The sequence below is a fragment of the Dreissena polymorpha genome, chromosome 5 (genome assembly GCF_020536995.1).
Source record: "Dreissena polymorpha isolate Duluth1 chromosome 5, UMN_Dpol_1.0, whole genome shotgun sequence".
Lineage (NCBI taxonomy): Eukaryota > Metazoa > Mollusca > Bivalvia > Myida > Dreissenidae > Dreissena > Dreissena polymorpha.
Window position 1 is genome coordinate 46521142 of NC_068359.1, and position 24428 is coordinate 46545569.

General features: G+C 36.1%; 1 protein-coding gene across 1 annotated transcript in view; it reads left to right on the top strand.

Annotated features, from left to right (window-relative positions):
- Nucleotides 1-6425: 6425 nt before the first annotated feature.
- LOC127831199 (uncharacterized) overlaps nucleotides 6426-24428 on the top strand; it is a 40177-nt gene continuing 22174 nt past the window's right edge. The window contains exons 1-2 of the mRNA XM_052356190.1: nucleotides 6426-6572; nucleotides 24065-24207. Of these exons, the coding sequence (XP_052212150.1) occupies nucleotides 6462-6572; nucleotides 24065-24207 (254 nt within the window). The 5' untranslated portion in view covers nucleotides 6426-6461. The remainder of the gene's footprint in view (nucleotides 6573-24064; nucleotides 24208-24428) is intronic.

Below are 24428 nucleotides of genomic sequence, written 5' to 3' on the forward strand. Positions count from 1 at the left end.
GCCTTCCAGCGTGCCATGCTTCAGTACAGAAACACACCAGACAGGGATACCAAACTCTCTCCAGCCATGTGCATATTTGGCCGTCCCACTCGAGACTTCATACGAATTCCACCTGGAAAGTATAAACCTCATGAAACTTGGTTAGGCACATCACTGGCCCGTGAAGAAGCCTTGCGAAACAGGCACATGCGGTGTGCAGAAAAACTGTCAGAGCACACTCAGAGATTACCACCTCTAGCTGTGGGAAGGAATGTTTGCCTGCAAAACCAAATTAGACTCTATCCTCGCAAGTGGGACAAGACTGGAGTGGTAATCGAAGTTCGCCAATTTGACCAGTATGTGGTACGACTTGATGGCTCAAGACGGGTAACCCTTCGCAATAGAAAGTTCCTACGGACGTATTTCCCCGTTCAACTACCACCACGACGGCTGTCCAGTGACCTAGCACTCAGACTACCTGCAGCAACAACTGAAATTCCCACAGGACACTCAATCACACCAGCAGTGACCCCAACACATGCAACCAGATCTACGCCGGCTACAACCAACACTGGGATCCCAACACACTCTGCTCCTCACCCTACTCTGTCACCCACTACGATAACGCCAAGCAACACTGAGACACCCAGCCGAGGTAACCTGCTGCAGAGTCGTCGTCAGCTAGCCTATACTGAGCCTCCGAGTCCTGACAGTCGACCAGTAGACGTTTCCGTGGACACAGGACCAAGTCGCGAGACACCAAACCGCATAACCCCGCAGACGGACCTGTTGTGCACTCCAGTCAGACGATCAGGAAGAACTAGAATTGCCCCAGAGTGACAGAAAGACTATGGTATGTGATTGTTGACAAAGACTCATATATTTGACCACAGCAAATACATTTGTTTTGTTCCTTTTTGTTGTTTAAAAGTTCAAATTTCTTCTTACTTTATAAGGGAGTAGACCTAGTGGGCTCCAATGTTCCCAGTTTTATTTTTATCAGTCTTTGTTTCAACTTTAGTTTAAATGTCATATTATTTCATATGAACATTTCATACCCAAAGACTTGGGGGAGATAGAGGATAGTATAGCATAATTTCTCTAATTATCATTTTATAGATCTAATTATCATCATCGTTAATTTCAGATTTTGATAATTGTCGAGGTTGGAAATAAAGATCCTGAAGCAAATAGTTGATACTTATTTACTCTGGAAACGCGATTCATTAATTTCATGTGAAATAACACTGTTTAACTTTGGCACTATTATGGCCTGAGTCAAACTGATTTTAAAGCACTTTTCACAAAATAATTATTTTAATCGTTACCAAATATAATGCATTAATTTAACACACACATGCACTGAAAGTTTTCGCAGTAACCCATCGTAACGTCGCGGCGGTCGGCGATTCTGCCGCTGAGACCGTCGTGGTCGGGAGAGCGTTGTACTACGATAATAAATGAATAATGTCTAGACCCTTAAAGGGATGGTTTAAAACACAAGACCCAAAGAGGAATAGATTTACACACGTTTATTTACTACAGCTATCAAAGCGCAACTAACTGAAAGAAATACAAGCATATAACATACCGCCAGCTTCTATTGGCTGAGGCGGGGCTTATCATGCATGCATCGCTGACCATTACACTACTCATCGCTGACCATTACACTACTCATCGTTGACCATTACACTACTCATCGCTGACCATTACACTACTCATCGCTGACCATTACCCTTCTCATCGCTGACCATTACACTACTCATCGCTGACCATTACACTTCTCATTGCTGACCATTACACTACTCATCGCTGACCATTACACTACTCATCGCTGACCATTACACAACTCATCGCTGACCATTACACTACTCATCGCTGATTATTACACTACTCATCGCTGCCCATAACACTACTCATCGCTGACCATTACACTACTCATCGCTGACCTTTACACTACTCATCGCTGACAATTACACTATTCATCGCTGACCATTACACTACTCATCCTGTAAATGCATGCATCGCTGACCATTACACTACTTATCCTGTAAATGCATGCATCGCTGACCATTACACTACTCATCCTGTAAATGCATGCATCGCTGACCATTACACTACTCATCGCTGACCATTACACTACTCATCGCTGACCATTACACTACTCATCGCTAACCATTACACTACTCATCGCTGACCATTACACTACTTATCCTGTAAATGCATGCATCGCTGACCATTACATCCATTCTTTCTTTTAAGATTGAAGTTTAACACTACTCCTCCTGTAAATTTCTCCATGTATTTAAAAATATTCCGGTCCGTAGCGCTACCTCGACAGTAGCAAAGTTTGCTAATTTATTAATGCATCTCAAAAAAAGAGGTGACGAGATTAACGACCGTGAGTTTGTTTGACGTAGAAAGACAGTGTCAACCCTTTTTTCTGAAGTAGCCTCAAATTTGATGAAAACAGCTGTCAATGTTTACATTAGATAGATTAGATAGATAGATTTATTTCGGCAAGGAATGCATACAAGGGCATTTACAACATGTACAAAATATAAAATATAACATACATGAAAATAAATATACCATTACATACATACCAACACCAAGGATAACACAAAAATGGGTAAACCCATATTTCCATTGTGGTCCTTTGAGCTGGTGGCATGACATAGAGTGGCACTTAAATATTAAACAAAATTACATCAATAAAATGACCAACATAATTTAAATAAATATATTAAATACTATGCATGTATATCACAGACCATTTTGATACTTAAGATATCACAGATATCATTATTAATTATGAGATCCTAAAAATACACTATTAAAAAATGTGTAAGAAATAAATTAGATATCACAGATAGCATCATTTATTACACCATCCTAAAATACATAGAATAAAAAATGGAGAATGCATAACATTTTTGAAAGATAGGATCAATTTTGATAAAAATTGCTGACTAAAACTGATTCCTTAAGCCGAAAAAACAAACAATTACATAAAAAATTACAGATTTTCTAATAAATAATTTTTTAAAGATGACTTAAAAACAGGCAATCTGTCAATCTGTGTAATGCTGGAGGGTAAATTGTTCCATAATGAGCATCCCGTGTAACAAAAGGACTTTGACCCGAAACCTTTGACCCTGGGGACAGCAAATGCACCTTTTTGAGTTGACCTGGTCCTGTATGAATGAATAGAGGCCTGCGGGATAAAATGTTCTCCCATATAGTCAGGGGCCAAACCATTTTGAATCTTAAAAACATGGCCAAGAACAATCTGGTCTACACGTTTATTGACTGGTAGCCAGTTGAGCAAACGAAAATGTTCTGGCCCAATGTGTGACCTTGCATCGAGACCTAGAACGAACCGCATTAACTTATTCTGGGTGGTTTGGAGCTTATTTTGTAACATTTTTGTGAGACTATGGTACCATATAGAGCAAGCATAATCAAAATGACATTGGATTAAAGACATGACAAGAAGTTTCTTGGTTTGCTGAGTGAGATATTCTTTTTTTCTATATAGATATTTTAACCTGGAGTTGGCCTTCTGAATGACTGAACGAGCCATGGTATCAAAGGACAAAGTTTGATCCAATGTAGCCCCTAGGTATTTGACTGAAGATGTAGATTCAATAATGGTACCATTACAAGAAATATCAAGAGAAGAGTTTGACCTGATTTTATGCCTAGAACCAAATAGAATAGACTCCGTCTTACCTAAATGCAGATCCATGGCATTGTTTCTTCCTGAATACAGTCTGATATTTGCGCAATACATAATTGCCATGTACATTTCAGAAGCGCAGAGCACATTACATAGGTACAATATTAATTTTACCGGCGCAAATTTTACAGGCGCAGATACTGGACTGTGTTGGGGGGGGGGGGGGGGGGCGGGAGCGGAACCATTAAAAACCGTTTAAAAGCACAAAAAAGTGCCCAACACACGTAATACTAAAGTGTTATTGGCACAAACACGTATTTAGAAAAGTTATATTGCTGTGTTTTGTTTTGATGATATACTTTTTATTTTCTTTTGTTCGAGTCACATTCTGACAGTTGCCTGATGTTGTTTTTTCTCTCTTTTTCTCGCTTTGTTACGAACAGCATTTTGCTATCACGTGGTATTATATGTTTATTCAAATGCCTAGACATGTCTCTGATTTATGCAAATAAATTATCCAACTAAAACAGGGACCTATACGAACTGTAGGGTACTGACTAAACGGAGCAATTTGGCGAAAGACTGGTACGGAAGTAACATATGCTTAACAAATAATATCTCACTAAACCGAAAGGCCCAGAGTGATCAATTGCTAATTAAGATATAAATGTACTCAAAACAAGTCGAATTTTCACGTAGATAAATTTGAAAGTTGTTGTGTGTCTTCGGAGACCGTTGGAAGTATGTTCAGTTAGATCTAGTAGCATATGTGTGCTGATGCGAATTCTGACATTATGGAAACAGGAATCCAAGGAAAGAAAGAGGATGTTAATTAATCCAGCACCCTTAAGACCCTTACGAAGACCAGCAACCCAAGTCCAGCGTTATAGCAAACGCTTACGGGAACCTCCTGACCGATATTGCCGTAGTCCTGAACAGGTTGACTTAATAATGCAACGATCTCTATGACTACCCGCTTTAAGAAGACGCCAGTCTCCGTCCAGACCAGAAGCGGTCGACGAAAGTCCGTCGATACTTAAGACAGATGTGGAGGAGGCAATGCGCAGTCCCTTCCGATGAGATGCAACGACTGCAGCAATGACGCCGAGTTGCCAAAAGATGTACAAATGTATAAAGGATAAGAGGAAGTAGCCCAAAGAGTGGACCCAGTCATGGTCAGCTCCGTACCTAAAACAGCGACATTTCCCGCACCATCAGCATCATCAGTCATGCCAGCAAATTCATGCTACGCATCATCCTAAATAAAAAAGTAAAGCCGAGGAACTGCTGGCGGAATAGCAGACTGGAATCAAAACTTGGCGGAGCGCAGTGGAACAGATCTTCAACTTGATCATTGATAAACACCTGCAACACTAACGCGAGCTCTTCCACAACTTTATCGACTTCAAGAAAGTTTTCGACCGCGTCATGCATGATGAAATGGCAGGTGCTGAGAGGAATTGACGAAGAGCTGCTGCAAGTCATATAAGTAACGGTACTCTACAGAAACGCAAGTAGCGCCGCACTTCTTAATTGACAGAAGGGTGACACGAGATCCTCTCCTGGCGAACGTCAAACGTTGAAATCAGGCTATGTCTGGACACGTCACCAGTCATGATTCTTTGAGGAAAAACTGTGAAAAACTGTGCTCCAGGGCACGCTAGAGATAGGTCGCCGTCGATGCCGTCAAAAGAAAATCTGAATGGACGATTTGAATAAGTGGACGTCCCTTCCCATGAATTAGTTATACTCTGAGCATCACGCAACAGACCTCACTGGCGGAGGATTTGTGCGCCCACCCCCCACCCCAAACGGCCTTATCGGTCAAGGTAATGATGATGATGATGATGATGATGATGATGATGATGATGATGATGATGATGATGATGATGATGATGATGATGATGATGATGATGCACCTGCTGCTGCTGTTGCTGCTGCTGCTGCTGATGATGATGAATTTATCTGACATATTAATTATCGGTTAATGAAAGGACTACAATCTAGGCAAGTACTCGATATACTGCTCAGGGATCGGTATGAGTGGATGGATGAACAAGTGAGGAAATGAATACATAAGTGAGTGGCTAACTGTATGCTAAGCGGGTTGGTGGGTGGTTTTGAGTGAGAGGATGAATGACCTCCGAGGAAAGAAATGAATTAAGAATTATATAAATAAATAAATAAATAAATAAATAAATAAATAATAAATAAATAAATAAATAAATAAATAAATGAATGAATGAATGAATGAATGAATGAATGAATGAATGAATGAATGAATGCATGGATGGATGAATAAATATATTAATCAATTAATTAATCAATTAATTAATCAATGAATGACTTAATGAATTTTACCTTGTCTTGGTACGGCGATGCATAACTGATGGAATGGCGTTTTTATGTCTTTATTGATTTAAAGTAACAATTCGGTCGACCGATTTGAATATAATTAATTTTACTTATAACATATAATTCTACTTGAATACATGTCGGGTTTATGATTGATTGTCGATTTATAAATAATCGGTAATGTAAATTAACTTATTTTATTATATTCTCTCAAATTTTTTAGATTTTAATTATTATTTAGACATAAAATATGCGTTTATGTTATTTAGAACAATCTTAACGCATATTTTACTGTCTGTATTAATGACTGAATATGTAGTTTACTGATTGACAGATGAATGAATAAAATGGTCACTACGCAGTTACGTCCCTTGCTTATCGCCGCCATTGTAGGTAGCGCTGTGTTTTGTGTTTAGATTCTGATGTAGCGGAAGAAAGTAAAAAGATGGATTTTTCCGTCTTGCTGCAAGATCTTAAAGATGTGGCGGAGAAATACAAGGGAAAATCGACAGAGCCTGCAATCTCGACCAGTGCATATGTGGACATGTTTTTAAAGGTTTGCAATGTTGTTTTTAAAGGTTTGCAATGTTGCTTGTTGGCGTATTTGCCTTCTGTCACGCACGCACTTTTCTGTGAATTACTGAATATCAATTGGTTTTATAAACGTTCAACGTGTGTTTTTGTCTATCCTTTTATTTCTCAATAGCAATTTCGGCTACCTAACTTAAATGCACAGGTTTGTTGGACTTTCGTATGGAAATTGAATTGGAATTTGGAAACAAAATGGCTTCCTTAATTCATTGATATGGGGAGTTATGTTATAATGTTCTGAATGACTTTCAAGACCCTGCATTCATTGTCTCACGAAATGCGGCAATTTTTTTATAGTTTTTTTAATGAAAATTCAATTGTAACTGACTGTTGACAGTCAATACAAATGAGTCAGTTTAGAATAAATTAAACATGCCAAAAAGTTTTTTTTCAGCCATTTTGGGAAATGGAGTCTGGTCAAATTGGGATTATTTAATCAATAAAAGTGGCAAATTTGGGAAATTTTTATCAAAATCAAAAAGGAACAAATTGGGATTTTTTTTATCAACAAATGTTAACACAACAGGGGTTTTCCTGGCCATTTTGCATAAAAATCTTATAAATTATGGTTATATATTTTGTAGGTTGTTTAAAAAATAAAATTGAGATATAGAGCCTTATAATGGAAATTGGGATTTTTTTTTATAATTTCGGTTTGGGAACGGGTCCGATTGTTTTGGGAATGCCTCCGTTTTCCGGAGATGCAGACAGTGCTGAAAATCCCCTGCCAAATAATGTGAGTATAATAGGGCTAATGTGTTCCAAGTCCACCAAAAGTCTCTCCCATGTGGTCAGTTTCATAGACACTGAGGCCAAAATAAAAAATAGGTCCGTTTCTGGTCTCCTTAGAAACATAAACAGGGTCGGTAGGTAGGGATTTTATTTTCATATATTTTTTTTTGTTTTCGGAGGGAGTGTACTAAAATGGAAGGCTACTAAAGCTTTTAATAAGAAATACATTTATATATATGCTTTGTTTGCTTGATATTAGTACATCTTATATGAAGGAAAATGTTTTTGTTTTTTTTGAGACCCAAATAAAATGTTGAGGGTCGGCGCCAATTCGGGAGACACGGTCGGGCAACCCAAAATAGACCTAATTTGTTTTTTTGGCCTGAGTCTTTAAATTCAGGACTGAAACTATGCCTTCTCTTACCATTTTTTCATTTTGGTGTTTGTTAAGCTTGGGTAATTGAAGACTTAAAATTATTGCATGCAGGATTTTTTTCATAAGTATAATGGTCCATTGGAGATGATATTCCATCACATTTTCATATTTTGTAAGTTTATGATAATATATTTCTAGAACTCTGTAAATATATTTAGCTCAGTACCAAATCTGACAATCTTAAATAAACTTTAAAATGGTGTATATGATTTAGCTTCATTTGTAATTTACAATGGTCCCATAATTATGTGATTAATTCATTTCTTAAATTGCTCAGTAAAAATCATGAAATTAGCTATTTACTAGTGATTTTAATGTCAAGCATGAAATTAGATGAAATTCACCTTAAGAGTCAAATTAACCCTAGTAAATGTGATTCGGGTCATCACTTCTTTCACAACTGAAGAAAGTCATGGTACACATTAGACATACCTACATGTACAGTACAGGCAACGTGTACTTTGACAAAAACGCGTGTCCGCGGTGTTCAATTTTCCCGATGGGTGACATTTCGCGGGGGGCGGACACGGTACTGACCGCGGTGTTCGGCGAACACCCGAAATCGCCGCGATTGCACGTCATCATTAACTGGAACACCCGTGATCACCGCAATGCCGCGCGGCCATTGATACATGTAATACCTGTCTGCGATGGTCATTCAAGAGTTTTAAATTTACATGTACATGTACAATGTACAAATGAACATAATAAACTACATGTATGTGCAAATGTATGCGTACTTAAAGTGATGTTATGGGCAACTAACAGTATTTACAATATACAATGTAGGTGTGTATCGTAACCGTTGTTTATTTTTTGTGTTTTCGCTCGATATACACTTGCATTTGTTAATGCAGCATCAACATAATTAAACAATATCCCGAAAAGAAAAATAATCCATTTGAATATCAACCGTACTTTCGTTTTGACAACTTACGACAGAAATGAATCGATGTACGATGCGAGTCTAAATGTAGTTTTCATGCAGATTCTTTCATACGACACAATGACACAATTTGGTTTTACGGATCATTTCAGCTTAGAGGGATGGGTGAGTCATGTAACATATCGAAAATAATATATATTTTTTATAAACAACCGATAACAAGATGAGTTGTAGATAATTTCAGATACCACATTCATTATAACTTATTGTTTTCACCCGTTTCTTTTCAGCTCAATTCAACAGTAACAAAATGCCCATCACTTTAAATTCGGACAGCACGTAAAGTCGGAAACGTAATTAAAGCGCTTAGATCATCAAGTCTATTAACTGGTATGGTGTTAAGCAATTCAATCGCCGTTTTTTAACAACACATATCGAGTTATAAAGAAAGTGAGTATTAAATAATTTATTTGCGTCCGCCTGTACTGTCTGAAATAACGTACTGCATCAGTATGCTACGAAATTTAGAAATTGTCAACTGTCGATTGCAACGACTGCAATCGTAAACTGTTGGGTTTTTCTATTCATATACATGTATTTTAACAGATTATATTTTGTGTCTTTCAGGTTTCTTCCATTTCAGCACTGGACTCGTTTGTTGAAATAAAGTTCTTTAAGATCTTTGAAAGAAGTTCAAAATTAGTAAATATAGCATGTATATAGAGAATGATATTCCGGATCATTCTCTTTCATGCGGTATTTTCGTTAGAGTTGTTTTGTTCGTTTGTAACTTTTTGTGCTTCTTCCCGACTTTTTCTGCTGACATTTCCGCTTGTTCTCAATGCTTTGCATGGCGAGTTGTGAAAAATATCTGATGTAAGATATTTTATATTGATCTAATCAATATTTACTTTCTAACGTAGCCCATGTCATCCTTCGTTTTCAAGTTAGTTATTATTTATAAAGATTTGTTACCGGTTATAAATTTACATATCAGGTTATGAATATTTGATAACAACTCGTGATATTCGTTCATGTTGAATTAATTGTTTGTTTTTGTTTTTCCTGCGTCTTCCCCTTACAGTACAGGCAACGTGTACTTTGACAAACGCCACTCGTCGCGGTGTTCATTTTACGGTGTTCGCTTACCAAACGACCCCCGCGATGGGTGTTCAGATCAAATATTCGCGGGGGCCGTTTTCAATAAGGTGGACACCGCGAATCACCGCGGACCCATTATATCTACCGCGGTGTTCATCGTGATCGCTAAAAATAAAATAATTAAATATAAACGTAAATTATTGATCCCTTTCATTTAACGCGGGTATATACGTTGTTGTCAAATATTTATGAATTTATATAAAATGTGTAATAAACTTATTATATATATATTTAAATATAAAGTAAAATAAAAGTTAAGAAGAACGTGTCGAAAAATGCGAAATAAGCCAGATATTTAATTCTGAAATTTAAAACAGCTGTACAGCCGAATTCGCTAGCATGTAAACCATACATGTACGATGTGAATCTAAACTTAGTTTAACGGTTTATTTGAATTCCTGCAACGATATCTATTCATACGACACACGAACACTAACTCCGATCCTAATGCAAAGACGAATGCTTCGGTTATTGTAGGAAAATATGTACGTCACAATCGACTCGGGGCGCTAATTTTCTTTGCTGCATTTTATGAAATTCGGCTTTAATGTGTAATTTTTCTTGCCTATTTTGTGTTATTGTAACATATTTTATCAATGTATTACAATTACAATTAAACACATATAAAAATCGTATGTACCCGCTTTAAAGCGATAATGAATACAAGTAAATATAGTCTATTTTTATGTACATGATGGTCGAAGGATATTTTAAGTATTTAACGTAATATTATGCGCATCTAACAATATATGCAATGTTTATAGGTGTCTATCGCAACCGTCGGTTATTTTTTGGTGTTGTCACTTTACATAAACTTATATCTATGAATGCAGCATCAACATTCTAAAACGATATCCCGGAAAAATCAAAAAATCATTTGAATATCAATGGTACTTTCGTTATGATTCGGGGTACGATGTGAACCTAAATTTCATTTTAGTGCAGATTCATTCATATGACACAAAGACACAAATTTGTTTTACGGATCATTTCGGCTTAGAGGACTGAACTGTCATGAAAAATATCGAATATTATATTTTTTTAATAACCACTGGAAGCAAGACGAGTTGTAGATAATTGGTCAGTTACCATATTTTAACTAAATATTTTGACCAGTTTCCCTTTTTCAGCTCAATTCAACAGTCGAAAATGCGCATAATATCAATCTAAAACATATTGGCGACAACAAAATGCGGTGTGTTCTATCCAGAAGCCCTGGCGGAAAATGTATGGCGTGACAGTCTTGTGCCTAAGGTTAATGAACTTCTTCGCCGCCAGGGTAGAGAGGAGAGACGAATGAGGAGAGATGCGGGCACATCTGCCGACATCAACGGGTACATGGAGGACCTGCACGGAATGCTTCCCGAGATAAACACCACATGCGACACTTCGCTCCTGTCGCTTCTGAACAACAGCATGTGAATACTTCTACTGAATGTAAATTATGTAAATACTGTATATATTTTTCTGTCGCTTCTGAACAACAACATGTGAATACTTCTACTGAATGTAAATTATGTAAATACTGTATATATTTGATATTCACTGTGTATTTCGAATAAATACCGACTTTATAATGTTGTTGTTATTACGTACATACATGTATATACAGGATTCTATCTATTAAATAATGCAGTGTTATATGCTAAGGGGAAGACGCAGGAAAAACAAAAACAAACAATTAATTCAACATGAACGAATATCACGAGTTGTTATCAAATATTCATAACCTGATATGTAAATTTATCACCGGTAACAAATCTTTATAAATAATAACTAACTTGGAAACGAAGGATGACATGGGCTACGTTAGAAAGTAAATATTGATTAGATCAATATAAAATATCTTACATCAGATATTGTTCACAACTCGCCATGCAAAGCATTGAGAACAAGCGGAAATGTCAGCAGAAAAAGTCGGGAAGAAGCACAAAAAGTTACAAACGAACAAAACAAACTCTAACGAAAATACCGCATGAAAGAGAATGATCCGGAATATCATTCTCTATATACATGCTATATTTACTAATTTTGAACTTCTTTCAAAGATCTAAAAGAACTTTATTTCAACAAAGGAGTCCAGTGCTGAAATGGAAGAAACCTGAAAGACATAAAATATAATCTGTTAAAATACATGTATATGAATAGAAAAACCCAACAGTTTACGATTGCAGTCGTTGCAATCGACAGTTGACAATATCTAAATTTCGTAGCATACTGATGCAGTACGTTATTTCAGACAGTACAGGCGGACGCAAATAAATTATTTAATACTCACTTTCTTTATAACTCGATATGTGTTGTTAAAAAACGGCGATTGAATTGCTTAACACCATACCAGTTAATAGACTTGATGATCTAAGCGCTTTAATTACGTGCGCTTTAATTACGTTTCCGACTTTACGTGCTGTCCGAATTTAAAGTGATGGGCATTTTGTTCATGTTGAATTGAGCTGAAAAGAAACGGGTGAAAACAATAAGTTATAATGAATGTGGTATCTGAAATTATCTACAACTCATCTTGTTACCGGTTGTTTATAAAAAATATATATTATTTTCGATATGTTACATGACTCACCCATCCCTCTAAGCTGAAATGATCCGTAAAACCAAATTGTGTCATTGTGTCGTATGAAAGAATCTGCATGAAAACTACATTTAGACTCGCATCGTACATCGATTCATTTCTGTCGTAAGTTGTCAAAACGAAAGTACGGTTGATATTTAAATGGATTATTTTTCTTTTCGGGATATTGTTTAATTATGTTGATGCTACATTAACAAATGCAAGTGTATATCGAGCGAAAACACAAAAAATAAACAACGGTTACGATACACACCTACATTGTATATTGTAAATACTGTTAGTTGCCCATAATATCACTTTAAGTACGCATACATTTGCACATACATGTAGTTTATTATGTTCATTTGTACATTGTACATGTACATGTAAATTTAAAACTCTTGAATGACCATCGCAGACAGGTATTACATGTATCAATGGCCGCGCGGCATTGCGGTGATCACGGGTGTTCCAGTTAATGATGACGTGCAATCGCGGCGATTTCGGGTGTACGCCGAACACCGCGGTCAGTAGCGTGTCCGCCCCCCGCGAAATGTCACCCATCGGGAAAATTGAACACCGCGGACACGCGTTTTTGTCAAAGTACACGTTGCCTGTACTGTAGCATATAACATTGCATTATTTAATAGATAGAATCCTGTATATACATGTATGTACGTAATAACAACAACATTATAAAGTCGGTATTTATTCGAAATGCACAGTGAATATCAAATATATACAGTATTTACATAATTTACATTCAGTAGAAGTATTCACATGTTGTTGTTCAGAAGCGACAGAAAAATATATACAGTATTTACATAATTTACATTCAGTAGAAGTATTCACATGCTGTTGTTCAGAAGCGACAGAAGCGAAGTGTCGCATGAGGTGTTTATCTCGGGAAGCATGCCGTGCAGGTCCTCCATGTACCCGTTGATGTCGGCAGATGTGCCCGCATCTCTCCTCATTCGTCTCTCCTCTCTACCCTGGCGGCGAAGAAGTTCATTAACCTTAGGCACAACACTGTCACGCCATACATTTTCTGCCAGGGCTTCTGGATAGAACACGCCGCATTTTGTTGTCGCCAATATGTTTTAGATTGATATTATGCGCATTTTCGACTGTTGAATTGAGCTGAAAAAGGGAAACTGGTCAAAATATTTAGTTAAAATATGGTAACTGACCAATTATCTACAACTCGTCTTGCTTCCAGTGGTTAATAAAAAAATATAATATTCGATATTTTTCATGACAGTTCAGTCCTCTAAGCCGAAATGATCCGTAAAACAAATTTGTGTCTTTGTGTCGTATGAATGAATCTGCACTAAAATGAAATTTAGGTTCACATCGTAACCCGAATCATAACGAAAGTACAATTGATATTCAAATGATTTTTTGATTTTTCCGGGATATCGTTTTAGAATGTTGATGCTGCATTCATAGATATAAGTTTATGTAAAGTGACAACACCAAAAAATAACCGAAGGTTGCGATAGACACCTATAAACATTGCATATATTGTTAGATGCGCATAATATTACGTTAAATACCTAAAATATCCTTCGACCATCATGTACATAAAAATAGACTATATTTACTTGTATTCATTATCGCTTTAAAGCGGGTATATACGATTTTTATATGTGTTTAATTGTAAGTGTAATACATTGATAAAATATGTTACAATAACACAAAATAGGCAAGAAAAATTACACATTAAAGCCGAATTTCATAAAATGCAGCAAAGAAAATTAGCGCCCCGAGTCGATTGTGACGTACATATTTTCCTACAATAACCGAAGCATTCGTCTTTGCATTAGGATCGGAGTTAGTGTTCGTGTGTCGTATGAATAGATATCGTTGCAGGAATTCAAATAAACCGTTAAACTAAGTTTAGATTCACATCGTACATGTATGGTTTACATGCTAGCGAATTCGGCTGTACAGCCGTTTTAAATTTCAGAATTAAATATCTGGCTTATTTCGCATTTTTCGACACGTTCTTCTTAACTTTTATTTTAATTTATATTTAAATATATATATAATAAGTTTATTACACATTTTATATAAGTTCATAAATATTTGACAACAACGTATATACCCGCTTTAAATGAAAGGGATCAATAATTTAAGTTTATATTTAATTATTTTATTTTTAGCGAACACGATGAACACCGCGGTAGATATAATGGGTCCGCGGTGATTCGCGGTGTCCACCTTATTGAAAACGGCCCCCGCGAATATTTGATCTGAACACCCATCGCGGGGGTCGTTTGGTAAGCGAACACCGTAAAATGAACACCGCGACGAGTGGCGTTTGTCAAAGTACACGTTGCCTGTACTGTAGCCCAAATGTCGGGGCTCCCGCTTCCGTTCGCCAAGATTTGCCAATGGCGAAAATTAATCAAATTTGGCGAATAAAATAATCGTTTGGCGAAAATGTCGGGCAAACGATTTTTGTCAGGAAAAAAATTGTTCGCCGGACGTTTTTGCCAAACGATTATTTTCCTGACAAATGCCATTCCAGAAAGTAAACGCTTTCAGCTTTAGACTGTGCTTCAATACAACGCCGTTTTATTGACCCGCAAAATTGATACGCAGTCTGCATTAACACCTGTCAGAAACCGGATACCGAGGCAAAGGAAACTGACTGGTGTAACCGTTGATCTTATCGGCTTAAATAAACTAGTGTTTTATCCAGGCCGTTTTAGCGTGGCGCGGCGCCACGCCGCTTTTTTGAAGCGCCTCGCTGCCCCTTTCAAAGCAAATCAGCGCCACGCTGCCCTTTTCAAAGGCCGCCGCCCTGTTTTTCGCCGTGCGTTACCTTATTGATAACATCTTAATTGCCTCTTAACCAAGCTTCCTAAGCCGACTATTATCAGCGAAGATTCGCGCGGTTGTGAATACGTCATGCGTGAATAACCATGTGTCAATATCAATCGATAATTTCAGTGGCTTTGTAACACTAATCGGTCCGGATACAATCGTGCACAGTTACTTAGGAGACTTGATGAAAACCTCGATGTTATTCACGTGGAAATTGTGCATTTCATGCATAATTCAGTTATATCAAAACATTTATTTTTACGCGTAATTAAATAAAAAAAAAACACCAGTTGTATCTGTAAAATATTGATTGGATTTCAATTGAATGCAAAACAGTTTTAAGTTAATAAAAATTAATTTACAGGGCTTACACTAAGCGGCGTACGGCCGTATATTACGCCCGATAATTGTTTCCATACGCCGATTACAAAACCCCATGACGTCCACTGTACTTCCTGAAAATTGGCCATACGCCGAAAATAGCAACCCGTGACATATTAAAGCTGTCGATTAAAATAACGCTCCGCCTCCTATCCAATACAATTGGCGCAGGCTCATATTAAAGCTGTCAATTAAAATAAAGCTCCGCCTCCTATCCAATTGGCGCAGGCTCACAGTAGATGTGTGTTGATGAATTGTAGCAGACGACAATCTTAACACGTTTGCTGTTCACGGTTAGGCAGACCGCGCTTAATTGGAGCACGTGCTTGATTATTGTCACGATGTTTTGATTACAATAACGTGTGAATGTCGGCAAAGAAGTTGATCCCCCGTCTTGGACCCTGTTTAGCCAAAAGTTGTTTATTGTTGTAACAGTAGTAGGCCTGCACCATTGGTTCAATTAAGAACATTATGACCCGTTTGTAACTTGTCAAAATATGTTAATTGGCAAACACAGATATGAATTTTACAAAAATATTGAACTTGTACCACTTATCATTCATGTTTAGAATGTCGCAACGTACGCTTTCGGATTTTGGCATTCCACTTTCGACGAAACGTAAATTAGAAATTGATGCAAATTGCTTTGTAAGCAAAACATGTTTATATCGGAGACCAATTAACGTGTATTGAATTAATTGACAATGAACAAAAGACAGTACGGCGCCGTTCCTAGTTACACTTTTTGTGAAATAAAATGTACACAATACAACACGTGGTCATGAAAACAATGTCATTACGCAGAACTTTCTGACTATTCAACAAAGTGTTAGTGTTTGTGAATCTCCATTTAAGATGCATATAAAGGACTTGTTTGTGCAATGTGTGTAACGTTTTAAATATAAATAATTGTTTAAGAGGGTAACTCATTTAACAGTATTCTAAGACTTATTTGAAAAGCTATAGTTTGTATAAGATATATATCCTATGGTGTTTAATCTTGCTTTTTGTTACTACATGAAAATATAAAACACATAATAAAATATACATTCTGGATTTTGTTGGTTTAATTATTCAACAATAAATCTCAAAACTATACATACAATGTTTGTGTGTAACAAAGCTTGTTATTAAGTCACTATACAGATATATTTGTGCCCTTTTTATGGATGTCGCGCGCTAAAGTGCCCTTTTTTGAAATTTTGCACCACGCCCTTTTTCCTTCCTGTATAAAACACTAAATAAACAATTACATCTGATTAAAGATTGCTGCAGGTTTCAATTAATTTGAGTAAAAGCCGTTAGCTTATCAACTTAGTCACACAATGAACGTAAGTAAAGAAGTTAATAATTGATTTTAATTTCAAGAAGTTCGTAATGTTTGTAATAATTAAAGGCTAAATGCGTTACAATTGTGAATGACGATAGATGAAGGGGTATAAACCCTTGACATTTACGGCGAAGGTGTCGGAAATTGTGACTGCCATAATGAATCTAATGACCCGGTCTCAAAAAAATCAAATCTGATAATAGATCATTTAAAATGTTTGGCTTTCGGAATTCATGTGGTTAGATTATAATGCAAAATCAAAAACGATGTATTGCAAAATATGCATACAGTTTAAAAAAAAAAATTCATTCACATCTGGGTGTAGTATGTTGAAAAAAGACAACATTTCAAAACACGAAAAATCAAAAGGTAATAAAAAAGAATGACAATCATTAATATTAAAATGTATATACATGAATATTTTTTATATTATTAATAATATATTAAAAATAACAATAATAATTTATGTTCATAATAAATATATATTGACACTTTTCAAAATGAGCTTTTTGTTTTGAAATTTAGCAAATTTGATTTTGTTTATTTCAGATCACAAAGAGGCCTCACAAGCGTCTAGTCTGAAAACATCCATGACAAATGCGCAGGCTGCAGCAATATCCAAAAGTGAAGCGGCTGTAGTGTCGGCTATGACTAATGTGTACTTTTCTGCACAACTGTGTTTTTTTTTTGTTATACACACATGATGATTATAGTAATAAACATATTAAAGCTTCTTTGTTTAGTTTCTTCTTTTACACTACTGTAGCCTATACTTACAACAGGCGGTTCCGAATGCTTTGCTAATACTTTGGCTACAGTTTTTAAAATTTGGCTACAAAAAAATCCATTTGGCTAAAATGTTGGCTACAGAAATTTTGGGCCAGGGGGAGCCCTGAATCAGTTCATCGCCTGCTTATATAAAGATGTAATGCTTGTTTGATGAAGATGCAAAAAGAAATAAAAATTCAAAAATAGTTAGAATGAAAGATACTATTTTTTACTTGCAAGCATGTTTGTACATGAACATGTGTACATTCGACTGCTTTGAGTTGTAAGTAATTAATTATGCATGGAAAGTTAAGATTACATAATTTTATTTCAGTTCACAGCTGTTACATGTAGCATGATTTTAAAATATTCAGATCATCTAAATCATTTTATGTCTATGAGTGATGATTTCTTATTTGTTATGTATACAAACATCTTTTTACGGGTATTCACTCTACATGTACATTGCACAAGTTGTAAAAATAATAGATTTATGTAAATTGTGATGTTCGAGCCAATTTAAAGGGGCCTTTTCACAGATTTTGGCATTTTTTAACTTATTCATTAAATGCTTTATATTGATAAATGTAAACATTGGATCGTAAAAGCTCCAGTAAAAAATCAAGAATAAAATTAAAAAAAGGAAAAGAACATTGCCCGGAGCAGGTTTCGAACCAGTAACCCCTGGAATCCTGCCAGAGTCCTGAAGTAAAAACGCTTTAGCCTACTGAGCTATTCCGCCGAGTACACATACTTTACGTATTTTATACCTTATATAAGCAATCTTCGTAGTTATACGAAATTTAACGACAAAAACAGAACTCTCCAAATTATTCAATCGTTTCGCGTTGCAACGCTTTATAATTTTTAGGTTTTATAATCGTCAAAAGATGCATATGATGGCTATATTAAAGCATGGTAAATGTTCAGTATTACTGTTTCCTCACAAATATCATAACTTACACGAAAATTTGCGAATCTGAAACAACTTTTTTCAATTTTGTCAATTTACCAAAGCGTGAAAAGATCCCTTTAAATCAGTATTTACATGTAATGGTAAATACAAATTAATGGTCTGTTTCAGGATTTTTTTTCCCCAAAATGGAGTTTTTTTCAAAAAGTGAAATTCTTAAAATTTTAATGTGAAATTTTCATTAAATTAGGTATTAAAAAAGGCCTGTGTGTTGATCTCCCTCAGATCTAGAGAAAGTTAAACTTCTGACTTGCGGTTTACAAATTATGTAACACTTCTGAGAAACTGAACTTGTATTGAATGTTGATAAATGAAAAAAGGAATTCATAGTGTGAGGCTTGTTTTAAAATTAGTATGAAGGTTGACTTAATTTTTTTTGTTATTGATAGCTTCAAAATTACAATTTGACTGTTACCTAATTTGTCATTTATCCCTTTAGCACTAAGATATGTATTTTGACTTGTTTGTAGTCACTAAGAAAGATAAATTTATTTAACTATCTTTCTTACTAGATTAAATTTTTAAAGGCTTCATTTCCAACCCTTAGATACTGATGAGAACACAGCAAACAGCAAAAAACCTGAACAGACAGGGAGTTACTCGCATGCTGTTCTGGTTTCATGCTGTTTGCACATAGCCATATTCACTTCTATATAGCTTCTTATGGGGGAAAGGGTTAAATGACTTATATTTATACTAGCTGCAGCAAAATAAAATTTGTTTAGATTTGATGGTGGGTATAAAGTTAAAAGTTAAATTGGTAAAATGTTCAAACTGAAATCAGTCAGAGTGCAGTGGAGTCATTTAGATTTTATATCATTTATTGTTACTATGATTGACTATTGTAAAATAAACTAGGAAAAGGGGAATAAAAGTGTGATCAACACTATGCGTTCATTTACAACTTAACCGCATATTGCAATTTTCAATTTAGTTGAAAATTTTAGTGAAGCACACTGGTTTGCAGCATTTTTACCATTTTGGGATGTGCACTTTTGAAATTTCAAGAGAATTTAGCATCAATCTTCTTTAAATTGATTAAAATTATTATTGTCTGATGAACAACTTTTAAATAATTATAATAAGTGATACAAAAAGTGATAACACTTTCATAAAGTAGACAATTTTGAGAAAAAAATGATTATTACAACTTTAAAATTATAAGTCTTTATTTTCTCAATGTATGGCACACCTCTTTATCTAAAACATTTAAAGTCAAACTATAAATTGGGAATGTTGGGACTGGATTTTGGGGAAAAGAACTTCTTTTTCCTATTTGGAATATGACCATACAGAACCTAATAAAATGTGTCCCAAAAAAAAGCTGTGACACAGCTGCATGTAACAGACTATTACAAAAATGTAGCAGATAAGGTTTTGCAGGAAATCACACTTGCAATCCTGGGATTGTGGGTCACGCGTGTTATCTCAGATTCCTCTATTAGAATTCAATGACAGAAGTTATGATAATTTATACATAAACAACTGGAAATGCATGGCTTCAAAATGAGTCCTGTTCTGAGAAAACTGGGCAAAATGCATGTGCATAGAGTGTTGTCCCAGATTAGCCTGTGCAGTCCTCACAGGCTAATCAGGGACGACACTTTCTGCCTAAATTAGATTTTTGCTAAGAAGAGACTTCATTTAAACAAAAATTGTCATAAAAGTGGAAAGTGTCGTCCCTGATTAGCCTGTGCGGACTAATCTGGGACTACACTTTGCGCACAAGCATTATGCCCAGTTTTCTCAGAACGCGACTCAAATAGTCCATAGCAAGGCTGGTGACACAAAATATTTTGTGTTGTACAAATTGCATTATTCAATGTTTTTCTTTCCACAAATGTCGGATCATATTCAAATGCAATGGCAATAAAGTCATTATTTGCACATTTGTATTCATTAATCAGAGCTCCATTTGCCAGAGTAAAGTATGGCTACAAATTGGCCCATGGGCTAAATTAATTTTTATTTTGCTGCAATTTTTTCTTCATTTTACTTCATAAAATCGACAAAATGAGAGGAATTTTTCCAAAGCGAGGCAAGTGTACCTTAAGACAATTTTTTAGCCAGGGGAAGCTGTGAGTAATATTGGTCATCGAGTTAATGTTGCACACTTTACAGTTCACTATTTTTATGCCCCCCTTCGAAGAAGAGGGGGTATATTGTTTTGCACATGTCGGTCCGTACGTATGTCCGTCCACCAGATGGTTTCCGGATGATAACTCAAGAACGCTTTGGCCTAGGATCATGAAACTTCATAGGTACATTGATCATGACTCGCAGATGACCCCTATTGATTTTGAGGTCACCCTTGTCAAATAAAAACGCACTTTTTCAAGGTCATGGTGACTAGAGCTGCAACGATTCACCAACAGCTCGATTCGATTTGATTTAAGACACTCCGATACACATTTTTTCGATTCGATTCATCTTCAAACTTAGTTTTATCATATATTCACTCTTTTGCCTCAAAATAAACATTTCTGTTCAAAAGTGTCGCATACCTAGATATCTTTGGCATTTGTCAAATTGTGTGTTTGTTTGATATAGTTTGGTTGATTCAACAGTGTTTTAAAAACTGTTGAAAGTGTGTAAAATTAACATTTGTAAGGAATACGTTGCAAGAAACTGCCAATTGTCTTTCAAACTATGTCAATATTTCAATAAAACACATAAAAAAGAATAGCAAATTAAGACTCAATTTTAATATAAAAAATCTTCTGACTAGAAGATTGTGTTGAATACACAATAATATAAAATTAAATAAATAATCATAAGAAAATCTGGAATCAGTGGAGTGATAGTACTATCACTATTATACTGTTATCCAAAACCGCTACAAGCATGTCTACCATTTAGCCGTGACAGCATCACCTGGTACCTGTAGTACAATGCATATTTTTTTTATAAACTTAACACACCTGTTACCTGTAGGACAATGCATTATTCTCTAATAAACTTAACAAATTCCCAACAGAAACAGAACTTCTTTTCTGGCTGGAGACTTGAGTTGAGTAGTTGCACTTGTGCTACCTCTTATAAGTCTTGCTAAATCAACGTTATGTTTGCATCCGTGAAGCACAGTTTACACTTTGCTTAATCGGGAGGGCTACCATCCCGAAACACAAAATACTGCCACACTTTTGATTTTAGCTTCTTAGTCGCATCTGATACTTTCAATTTGTCGGCCACAACTTGTTAAGCCATTTTGACGCTTTTTTCCGAAAGTAGACCGTAATGCGCTTATTGATTGGATGACTAAAGTAATAAGCAGCCAATCGCGCGCGTCGTAATAACAGGTAAAGAAAAACCTACACCTTCCCGTATCAAATAGTCAAAATACAGTGAGCTTTACGTATCTATGTCTATATATGTCTATATGTTAAAGAATGGAATCAAATTTGTGGTAGGTTTAGTATCGTAATCGAATCGACGCATTTAGAACCGATTTTTGATGCATCGGATCGAATCGTTGCAGCTCTAACGGTGACCCAAAATAGTAAAATGGTTTCCGGATGATAACTCAAGAACGCTTAATCATGTCAGGATCATGAAACTTCATAGGTACATTGATCATGACTCGCAGATTACCCCTATTGATTAACAGGTCACTAGGTCAAAGGTCAAGGTCACAGTGACACGAATTGTAAAATGGTTTCCAGATGACAACTCAAGAACGCTTATGCCTAGGATCATGAAACTTCATAGGTACATTGATCATGACTCGCAGATGATATTATTGATTTTCAGGTCACTAGATCAAAGCTCAAGGTCACGGTGACCCGAAATAGTAAAATGGTTTTTGGATGATAACTCAAGAACACATATGCCTAGGATTATGAAACTTCATAGGTACATTGATCATGACTCGCAGATGACCCCTATTGATTTTCAGGTCACTAGATCAAAGGTCAAGGTCACGGTGACTCAACTTCAAAAAAATGGTTTCCGGATGATAACTCAAGGAGGCTTACGCCTAGGATCCTGAAACTTCATAGGTACATTGATCATGACAGGGTTCGACACTAAGGCACGTCCGACAGACATTGTCTAGTAAGATCGGTGGTCGGGCTAGTCAAACTGCGGGCTAGCTTGCCCGACTGGTCGTACAAAAAAAATCTATACTGATTCATATAACTATAACTGAATGCTGTGAAAACCTTTATTTTTTAATGTGTAAAATTACTCTAGTATCCGTTATTTACATTAAAACAAAACTAGTGTATTTAAATAAACGCGGAGCATTTGCATGATTCATTGCTATTTTTAGACGCAAAGAAGAGCTTCCTGCAGATATTGCTTGTTTAGATTGGTCAAGTTGTCATGAATATTAATGATTTTCTGCAGTGTCGTAAAACTGTAGAGCATGATTTTACGACTTCTATCGAAAATCGGTATCGTCAATGTAAACATTTTTGCGTAGCAGACAAGAGAATGTAATTTAAAGAATGGCTTTGTTCAAGTTCAGATTTTCGTCCGACAAATCAGTTAATAAAAAAGAATCCGACGCTTAAACTGACACGAAACGTAAATATGAAGAAACACGAAAATGTCAATTTTATCCTAGATGGAAAATCGAGTCAGTTCCCATGGATTGAATTTGACGGAGTAAAGCAAAAAAAATGGTTTATTTTATTGTTTTACTCTATGCATCAAAAAAAAATCTGGTGTTCACTTATTATTTACTGATAAATCCTGATTAAACAGTTACATGACACAATTGTGTTCATTAACTATGTCATTTGTGGTCTAGTAGACATCAGGTTCGGGCTAGTACATTTTAAGAGGAGCTGGTCCGACGGTCTTGCGGTAAAAAAAGTTAATGTCGAACCCTGCATGACTCGCAGATGACCCCTAATGATTTTCAGGTCACTACGGCAAAGGTCAAGGTCACGGTGACTTGACACAGTAAAATGGTTTCCGGATGATTATTCAAGAAAGCTTACGCCTAGGATCATGAAACTTCACAGGTACATTGATCATGACTCACAGATGACCCTTTTGATTTTCAGGTCACTTGGTCAAAGGTCAAGGTCACAGTGCCAAAAACGTATTCACACCATGGCTGCCACTACAACTGACAGCCCATATGGGGGGCATGCATGTTTTACAAACAGCTCTTATTAATTAATTCTTTTTGGCTCACCTGAGCACAACATGCTTATAGAGAGCTTTTTTTAATGCGTTGTCAATAATTGCCTTATGAACACTGCAGAGGCCACATTTATTGCCAATTTTCATGAAAATTGGTCAAAACATTTGTCCCTATGATATCTCAGATTAGTTCAAAACTCAGTGATGTGGCGACAACAACTAATAATTCACTAGGTCCAATGAAAGGAAACGCTTGTTTGCACTCTTAAAGTCATGTTTGTTTTTTGTCACTTGACAGATCTTGAAGCGTGCCCAGAAAGTGACTGAAGACTACGAGGAACAGATCCGCGTACTGTATGTAGTCCTCAACCAGCTGGCTGCCATTTATCAAGACCTTACCCAGGGAAACCACAGAGATCAACTCTGTAAATACATCTTCCAGTAAGTACAATAAATTAATTTTTAGCTCGGCTGTTTTCGGAGAAAATCCGAAGTATTGTCATAGCCAGTTCGTCGTCCGCAGTCCGCCCGTCCGTGTCGTGCTAAAACCTTAACATTTTGTTAAAGTTTTGAAATCAAAGTGCTTCAACCTTCAACTTTGAAACTTCATATGTAGCTGCACCTTGATGTGTTCTACATGCCACACCCATTTTTGGGTCACT